The following is a 10000-nucleotide window of genomic DNA, read 5'->3' as shown; positions in this document are numbered from 1 at the left end:
TGTGTTAAAAATGTTAAAAATTGTGTGTAATGCTCCCAAGTTTTGAATAATCCTGGTCCACTAAATTTAAGAAGAAGAAGAAGATCATCATTTTCATCATCATCATATATATTGTGAATAACAGTAAAAAAAATTTAGTCATGAAAATGTGAAAGAATTTTATAAAACTACACTGTAAGAAATCTAAAACTATATACATGAACATTGTTCTGGTAACTTTGGGGAAAATTACCTTTTTTAACAAAAATGTTTATTTTTAAGGTCTTTTACTGAATGCTGGTTGTTTCTGGAAAACAGAGTCATTTCTTTAAAAAATATCCAGCCATATTGATCTGAACTGAACTGAACTGAACTGAGAGGTTATTAACAGTTCCTGTGGTCCATCTGAGGTAGACGTTTTATATTCTTCTTTTGGGGAGAATCAAAAAATAAAAATCACAGTTCACCACATGATACGTTTAGAAACGTATAGATTGTAAAAGTTTTTTCGGTTTTGAATCCATTCCCAAAATTTTTTTAAAATTGATATTTACTCCCAAAAATCCGTTGCATTTATGATCAAAACTAAACATTTGTTTAAAAACACGAATATCAGAAATAATTCGTACTGTACGGTGTCGTAAGGCTCAGAATGTTGTGCTGTGACTTTAATCAAAACTTCAATTACAAATAAACATTCTACACATTTCCAAATGAAATACTGAACTTTTCTCCTGTTTTGAAGTTAAAATAATAAAAAATAAAATAATAATTCTGTTGGAAACTGAAAACCTGAATACAGGAGCATGGAACAGGGCGGGGTTAGAGCAGGGCGGGGTTAGAGCAGGGCGGGGTTAGATGGTAAACGCAGTGTTAGTTAGCTTCGTGGCCATGGGAGATCAGAGCGTCTGCTTTTTATTGATGTATTTTTTGCCGATGTTAACAGGGTTCTTACGAGTAGGAATTGAGGCATTCTTTTGAACGTGATTGGATGTCTTGCAGCTCTTGCTCCTCCTTCGTTTTGATGTCTTGGTACGCGTGCATTTGACTCGCGTCCTTTAGGTAGGCCCAATTCGCCGAGAGGATCATAAGGTAGTGGATCTGAGAGAGAGAGAAGCTGTTAACGACGGCAAAAAGCAAGCAAAAAAAAGCAAGGAAAGATCATTACATTCCCACAAACACACACACACACACACACACACACACACACACACACAAACCCACACACACACACAAACCCACACACACACACACACACACACACAAACCCACACACACACACACACAAACCCACACACACACACACACACACACACACACACACAAACCCACAAACACACACACACAAACCCACAAACACACACACACAAACCCACACACACACACACACACACACAAACCCACACACACACACACACACACACACACACACACACACACACACAAACCCACAAACACACACACACAAACCCACACACACACACACACACACACACACAAACCCACACACGCACACACACACACACACCACACACACACACACACACACAAACCCACACACACACACACACACACACACACACACACACAAACCCACACACACACACACACACACACAAACCCACACACACACACACACACACACAAACCCACACACACACACAAACCCACACACACACACACACAAACCCACACACACACACACACACAAACCCACACACACACACACACACACACACACACACCCACACACACACACAAACCCACACACACACACACACAAACCCACACACGCACACACACAAACCCACACACACACACATACACACACACACAAACCCACACACACACACAAACCCACACACACACACACACACACACACACACACACACCCACACACACACACAAACCCACACACACACACACACAAACCCACACACGCACACACACAAACCACACACACACACACACAAACCCACACACACACAAACCCACACACACACACACAAACCCACACACGCACACACACACACACACACAAACCCACACACACACAAACCCACACACGCACACACAAACCCACACACAAACCCACACAAACCCACACACACACACACACACACACAACACACACACACACACACAACACCACACAAAGACACACACTGTGGGTTTGAGTCGAGACACAACAAGCAAGAGAGACCAGCGGTAACAACCCAAAACAAGCTACAGGTACATGTGTGTACACACACACGTCCCAATAAACCACATTTTAACCAAGACCCAATAAATGATGATGATTATTATTATTATTTAGACAGGAAAGCGATGCAAAAGCAGACGGTTAGTAAAGTAAAACTGCATGCGTCTGAAATGAATATGCGAATGAGGCTTCGTTAATGAGCGGCTGGACGTTTAACGAAGATGAAATGATGATGAACACGAAGGAGGTTTTGTAAACAAAGCGTTTATTTTGTATGGCAAAGAAAAAACAAAAGGCTACAATTGTTTTCAGAAGTTAAAGGAAATACTGAGAAGAGTAAACATTCATTGAAAAATTGAGGAAATAAAAATGCTTATTAAAAAAAACCTAATTTCTGACAAATTTGTAACTAAATAAAGATATGATAAAGTTAAAATATTAACTTCACTGCATCGCAGCTCAGGAAAAGGACGCGTACATCAGGGGACATTTCTGTTCTCGTCGTTATAAAGTTTATAAATTAGCCTCCTCGTGTGATTAGCCAGGCAGACCGGAGCAACGAAGCTGGTAGCTAACGGGAAACTGAACAATCATGCTAACTGAACAACGCTACACAGTTAGCACAGCGCTAGTTGGTGGCTTGCGTGCATGCAATGTTTCTGCCCAAACATTTTTCCCAAGAAAATTCAAACTTACACATTCTGCTGACTAAACTGTTTCTACTATTTAAGTAATAAAAATGCAGCACCATCATATTAGCCTCAGGCTAAAGTCATCAAACCGTCTTAAATTCTACCATAGTGTTCATATTTTATAATATTTACACATTTTATACGCAGACATATCGAGATTTCTTTATAGTAAAAAAGCACTACTTAGCCAAGCGAGGTGTGTGTGTGTGTGTGTGTATGAGACTTCAGTGAGAAGTTAGCATATTGCTAATTGATTATTTGTTCATAAGCGTAAAAACTGTCAAATTTGTTCATAAAATATATATTTCTGATCTACACGTGAGGCAGGTTTAAGTACATTAGAGCTTTCTTTATGACTTTAGTAAAGAAGATGATGTTTAGTGCAGAAATGTTGAGTTTTTTATTGGTTTCTAAAGACAAGTGTGTGTGTTTTTTACTGCGTTAACTGGGGACTCGTTAGCCATGTTAACGTTGTAGCTAAACGTCTTGGCTAATCAACTACATTTAAGATAAGTGAAAAATTAGCATAAATTTCCCTTAAACCGTTCCTTTAAATGCTAATGCAGCTAGCGTTTATATTATTACATCACATGACATTAAGCTGGTTTATTCTGGGTAAATAATCTCTAGTGCTGGTTTTTTAAAGATAGGAAACTGATGAGCTCCCTGGTCTAAAAATGCTGAATACAGATATAGTTAAATATTTACACATCGTATGGTTCGGATTCTTTTCTCATCTTTACTTTATTTATTTATTTATTTTTGTCCATACAATTCCCGTGTGAGATTAAAGCTTTGTGCAACAGTCTTCTCTGCTCTTAAACTTCAGAAGAGCAAAGTTATAAGTGGTAGCCATCATGTAGATGAACTGGGGGAAGAAGAGAAAGAAATGAAATAAATAATGCGAGTCAGAATAAATAAAACTCAACGCCTGTTTATCAGGTCACTGTTCAGTCCGAGAGACCTGTTCAGTCTCAGTACAGTGATGAGGAAAGAACAGTGGTGCACCGCTCGGTGATGGTCAGCGGGAAAGGACAGGTCAGTATACACCTGCATTAACACTTACCATGGCGATGACCGCAGCTCCGGCTCCAGCACACGCAACGATGTACAGGTGGTAGGACAGGTAGAACTGAACAGAGGACGGAAACAAAACAAACATTCTCTGTATTTTACAGACACTTCTAAACAAAATAATAATAATAAACAATAGAAAAAACTAAATATATGTTGCTTTTCTGTATCCTGACTTTACTATGTGTTGGATTTAATGTGTGTAACTCCTTAGAAACACATCTATCAATACATCACATCTACCATCAACACATCAACACATCACATCTACCATCAACACATCACATCTACTGTAATACAAAAAACTATCTAGCAAAGTACCAGGATACTGTAGTAAACTACTATTACTGCTGGAGAAATACGCATACCGCAATCCCCCTAACAATCTGGCAACCTGCTGCAGCTGAAAGAGGTTTTTATTCCCTACACCCCGAGTACACACTTAATGTTATAACTGCGGTAATACCTCGCTCGAGTTACAGATCTCGAGAAGCATCGCACCACAAGCGACTCCTGGAGTGGCGTTCCACGGAATAATACCTGCAAGAAAAAAAGTCATGTCACAACTATTATTAAAAAATAACCTAGACCAATATATTATTAAAATACACAGCATCAGAAGTACGAGTCATAACATATACATCTCTGTGTTGTACACGTTAACAGCGTAGGAGTTATTTTTATTTTATAATAATAACGTTTTACTGTAAAGCACGTCAGCGCCTCCTGCTGGTAGCGTTTAGTTTAGTGTTTGTCCCAAGAGGTCCAGGGATATTGATGTTACTGTTATTCTCGAATAAACACGCTAATAATTGATAGTATGATTTTGAATGTTTTTATTTATTTGATTAATTTTTATCTCTATTAAGTTTTATACGTGTTTACGTACCGTACTGCCGCATGTCCACACAGACGGAGGAGTTGGAGTCCATGGACGCACACGTGGACCAGATGTTGTAAAACAGATAAACTGGAATGGAGGAAAACCCGAAGACTCCGAGCCAAGCCACTCCAAGAACGTACGTCAGGAACACAAACTGAACAACAAGACCCAGAAAAACTGATTTTAACCTCGACGCCTCCAAAGAGCCGAGACTTTTATTGATATATCTCAAATAATTACAAGCTCATGTGAAGTTACACTACCTATAACCACTTTACTCTGTTAGTGAGATAGCAAGGTAGCTGGTTATCATGCTAATGAGTTAAGAAGTACATTATCCAGCTAGAAATGTAGGTAGTTAGTGAGCTAACGTAACAAGAAGGCAATGGGATGAAAATTACACTTAATCTGAATGATACAATCCTGATATTTAACTAAAATGTAAAGTCAAGGATGGAAAGGTGAGTTGTGGGGGGTGGAGGGGTGAGTTGTGGGGGGTGGAGGGGTGAGTTGTGAGTTGTGGGAGGTGGAGGGGTGAGTTGTGGGGGGTGGAGGGGTGAGTTGTGAGTTGTGGGAGGTGGAGGGGTGAGTTGTGAGTTGTGGGAGGTGGAGGGGTGAGTTGTGGGGGGTGGAGGGGTGAGTTGTGAGTTGTGGGAGGTGGAGGGGTGAGTTGTGGGGGGTGGAGGGGTGAGTTGTGGGAGGTGGAGGGGTGAGTTGTGGGGGGTGGAGGGGTGAGTTGTGAGTTGTGGGAGGTGGAGGGGTGAGTTGTGGGGGGTGGAGGGGTGAGTTGTGGGGGGTGGAGGGGTGAGTTGTGAGTTGTGGGAGGTGGAGGGGTGAGCTGTGGGGGGTGGAGGGGTGAGTTGTGAGTTGTGGGGGGTGGAGGGGTGAGTTGTGGGGGGTGGAGGGGTGAGTTGTGAGTTGTGGGAGGTGGAGGGGTGAGCTGTGGGGGGTGGAGGGGTGAGTTGTGGGGGGTGGAGGGGTGAGTTGTGAGTTGTGGGGGGTGGAGGGGTGAGTTGTGGGGGGTGGAGGGGTGAGTTGTGAGTTGTGGGAGGTGGAGGGGTGAGCTGTGGGGGGTGGAGGGGTGATTTGTGGGGGTGGAGGGGTGAGTTGTGAGTTGTGGGGGGTGGAGGGGTGAGTTGTGGGGGGTGGAGGGGTGAGTTGTGAGTTGTGGGAGGTGGAGGGGTGAGTTGTGGGGGGTGGAGGGGTGAGTTGTGGGGGGTGGAGGGGTGAGTTGTGATTTGTGGGGGGTGGAGGGGTGAGTTGTGGGGGGTGGAGGGGTGAGTTGTGAGTTGTGGGGGGTGGAGGGGTGAGTTGTGGGGGGTGGAGGGGTGAGTTGGGATTTGTGGGGGGTGGAGGGGTGAGTTGTGTGGGGTGGAGGGGTGAGTTGTGAGTTGTGGGAGGTGGAGGGGTGAGTTGTGGGAGGTGGAGGGGTGAGTTGTGGGAGGTGGAGGGGTGAGTTGTGGGAGGTGGAGGGGTGAGTTGTGGGGGGTGGAGGGGTGAGTTGTGATTTGTGGGGGGTGGAGGGGTGAGTTGTGTGGGGTGGAGGGGTGAGTTGTGAGTTGTGGGAGGTGGAGGGGTGAGTTGTGGGGGGTGGAGGGGTGAGTTGTGGGGGGTGGAGGGGTGAGTTGTGTGGGGTGGAGGGGTGAGTTGTGAGTTGTGGGAGGTGGAGGGGTGAGTTGTGGGGGGTGGAGGGGTGAGTTGTGAGTTGTGGGAGGTGGAGGGGTGAGTTGTGGGGGGTGGAGGGGTGAGTTGTGTGGGGTGGAGGGGTGAGTTGTGTGGGGTGGAGGGGTGAGTTGTGGGAGGTGGAGGGGTGAGTTGTGGGGGGTGGAGGGGTGAGTTGTGAGTTGTGGGAGGTGGAGGGGTGAGTTGTGAGTTGTGGGAGGTGGAGGGGTGAGTTGTGGGGGGTGGAGGGGTGAGCTGTGGGGGGTGGAGGGGTGAGTTGTGGGAGGTGGAGGGGTGAGTTGTGAGTTGTGGGAGGTGGAGGGGTGAGTTGTGGGGGGTGGAGGGGTGAGTTGTGAGTTGTGGGAGGTGGAGGGGTGAGTTGTGGGGGGTGGAGGGGTGAGTTGTGAGTTGTGGGAGGTGGAGGGGTGAGCTGTGGGGGGTGGAGGGGTGAGTTGTGGGGGGTGGAGGGGTGAGTTGTGAGTTGTGGGAGGTGGAGGGGTGAGTTGTGGGGGGTGGAGGGGTGAGTTGTGAGTTGTGGGGGGTGGAGGGGTGAGTTGTGGGGGGTGGAGGGGTGAGTTGTGAGTTGTGGGGGGTGGAGGGGTGAGTTGTGGGGGGTGGAGGGGTGAGTTGTGAGTTGTGGGGGGTGGAGGGGTGAGTTGTGATTTGTGGGGGGTGGAGGGGTGAGTTGTGGGGGGTGGAGGGGTGAGTTGTGGGGGGTGGAGGGGTGAGTTGTGAGTTGTGGGAGGTGGAGGGGTGAGCTGTGGGGGGTGGAGGGGTGAGTTGTGGGGGGTGGAGGGGTGAGTTGTGAGTTGTGGGAGGTGGAGGGGTGAGCTGTGGGGGGTGGAGGGGTGAGTTGTGGGGGGTGGAGGGGTGAGTTGTGGGGGGTGGAGGGGTGAGTTGTGAGTTGTGGGAGGTGGAGGGGTGAGCTGTGGGGGGTGGAGGGGTGAGTTGTGGGGGGTGGAGGGGTGAGTTGTGGGGGGTGGAGGGGTGAGTTGTGAGTTGTGGGAGGTGGAGGGGTGAGCTGTGGGGGGTGGAGGGGTGAGTTGTGGGGGGTGGAGGGGTGAGTTGTGGGGGGTGGAGGGGTGAGCTGTGGGGGGTGGAGGGGTGAGTTGTGGGAGGTGGAGGAGTGAGTTGTGGGGGGTGGAGGGGTGAGTTGTGATTTGTGGGAGGTGGAGGGGTGAGCTGTGGGGGGTGGAGGGGTGAGTTGTGGGGGGTGGAGGGGTGAGTTGTGGGGGGTGGAGGGGTGAGTTGTGAGTTGTGGGAGGTGGAGGGGTGAGTTGTGGGGGGTGGAGGGGTGAGTTGTGATTTGTGGGGGGTGGAGGGGTGAGTTGTGGGGGGTGGAGGGGTGAGTTGTGAGTTGTGGGAGGTGGAGGGGTGAGTTGTGGGGGGTGGAGGGGTGAGTTGTGGGAGGTGGAGGGGTGAGTTGTGGGGGGTGGAGGGGTGAGTTGTGAGTTGTGGGAGGTGGAGGAGTGAGTTGTGGGGGGTGGAGGGGTGAGTTGTGATTTGTGGGGGGTGGAGGGGTGAGTTGTGGGGGGTGGAGGGGTGAGTTGTGAGTTGTGGGAGGTGGAGGGGTGAGCTGTGGGGGGTGGAGGGGTGAGTTGTGGGGGGTGGAGGGGTGAGTTGTGGGGGGTGGAGGGGTGAGTTGTGAGTTGTGGGAGGTGGAGGGGTGAGCTGTGGGGGGTGGAGGGGTGAGTTGTGGGGGGTGGAGGGGTGAGTTGTGGGGGGTGGAGGGGTGAGTTGTGGGAGGTGGAGGGGTGAGTTGTGGGGGGTGGAGGGGTGAGTTGTGGGGGGTGGAGGGGTGAGTTGTGAGTTGTGGGAGGTGGAGGGGTGAGCTGTGGGGGGTGGAGGGGTGAGTTGTGGGGGGTGGAGGGGTGAGTTGTGAGTTGTGGGAGGTGGAGGGGTGCAGTACCATGGCGCTGATGCAGCGGCCGCAGATGGTGGTCTTAAACTCGCCGTGCAGCTCCTTCACTGCGCTGGTGGTGTAAAATCCCTCAGCCAGCAGGATGATTCCATACAGGAAGAAGAACGAAGCGATCCCATAAATCACATACTGTAACAGATAAATTCTGGAGAGGACCACACACACACACACACACACACACACACACACACACATACACACATACACACACACATACACACACACACACACACACACACATACACACACACACACACACACACATACACACATACACACATACACACATACATACACACACACACACACACATACACACACACACACATACACACACACACACACACATACACACACACACACACACACACACATACACACACACACATACACACACATACACACATACACACACACACACACATACACACATACACACACATACACACACACACATACACACACACATACACACACACACATACACACACACACACACACATACACACACATACACACACATACACACACACATACACACACATACACACATACACACACACATACACACACACATACACACACACATACACACACACACACATACATACATACACCCACACACATACACACACATACACACATACACACACACATACACATACACACACATACACACATACACACACACATACACATACACACACACACATACACACACACACACACACATACACACACACACACACATACACACACACATACACACATACACACACACACACACACACATACATACATACACCCACACACATACACACACATACACACATACACACACACACACACATACACACATACACACACACATACACACGCATGCATACACACACACACACATACACACACACATACACACACACACACACACACACACACGCGCACACACACACACATTTTAAATGATAAGTGAATATCAAATAGTTTTGAGAATCAAAAAAATATTCAAATAGTTAAAAAAAAATCAGCAGAAATTGCAGGTAAAAGTGATTTGTTGCTATAGGGATCGCCACGGCAACACACAGTCTACTTAAAGCATATGTATACTGAAAACTTAATGGCTCATTTACATATCATGGGCTCTGTGATGAGAGTTAAAGTGAAATAACGAGAGACTGATAGACAGAAAAAGAAAGGAAGAGAGGAAAAGACCAAGAGACAGAGTGAAGGAGAAAGAAAGAAAGAAAGAAAGAAAGAAAGAGAATGAGTGAGAAAGAAAGTGAAAAGGAAAGTGAGAGAAAGACAGGACGAGGGAGAAGGTAAAGTGTAGAAGATAAAGAGAGAGGACTGTTTTGTGATGTAGTAATAACACAGATACAGAATGAATGATACACTGACCTATCACACATTCCTCTCTTTTTAATCTAAATTTACTTCTAGTAAAACATTCACTGATTATTTTATTTTAGAAAGTAATCATTTTGTTCTTCTTGGTGAATAAACAACACTTTAAACACAAACAAACCACAGAATATCTGGTTCTGTTTTAACTAAGAACATCTGAATTCTGTCTGAAACTATTTAT

General features: G+C 47.0%; 1 protein-coding gene across 2 annotated transcripts in view; it reads right to left on the bottom strand.

Annotated features, from left to right (window-relative positions):
- gpm6bb (glycoprotein M6Bb) overlaps positions 1-10000 on the bottom strand; it is a 33608-nt gene that overhangs the window by 1258 nt on the left and 22350 nt on the right. The window contains exons 3-7 of one of the 2 annotated variants that reach the window (XM_053627845.1): positions 8404-8560; positions 4839-4986; positions 4416-4489; positions 3942-4007; positions 1-1080 (exon numbers count right to left, since the gene is read on the bottom strand). The exon at positions 1-1080 is cut by the window's left edge and continues 1258 nt beyond it. In XM_053627845.1, the coding sequence (XP_053483820.1) occupies positions 931-1080; positions 3942-4007; positions 4416-4489; positions 4839-4986; positions 8404-8560 (595 nt within the window). In that variant the 3' untranslated portion in view covers positions 1-930. Of the gene's footprint in view, positions 1081-2291; positions 3744-3941; positions 4008-4415; positions 4490-4838; positions 4987-8403; positions 8561-10000 lie in introns of those variants that run through there. The other variant, XM_053627846.1, reaches the window with a different exon arrangement.

The sequence above is a fragment of the Ictalurus furcatus genome, chromosome 6, assembly GCF_023375685.1.
Source record: "Ictalurus furcatus strain D&B chromosome 6, Billie_1.0, whole genome shotgun sequence".
NCBI lineage: Eukaryota > Metazoa > Chordata > Actinopteri > Siluriformes > Ictaluridae > Ictalurus > Ictalurus furcatus.
Note: the sequence above shows the minus strand (reverse complement) of the source record. Positions and strands in the feature narration are given on the sequence as shown.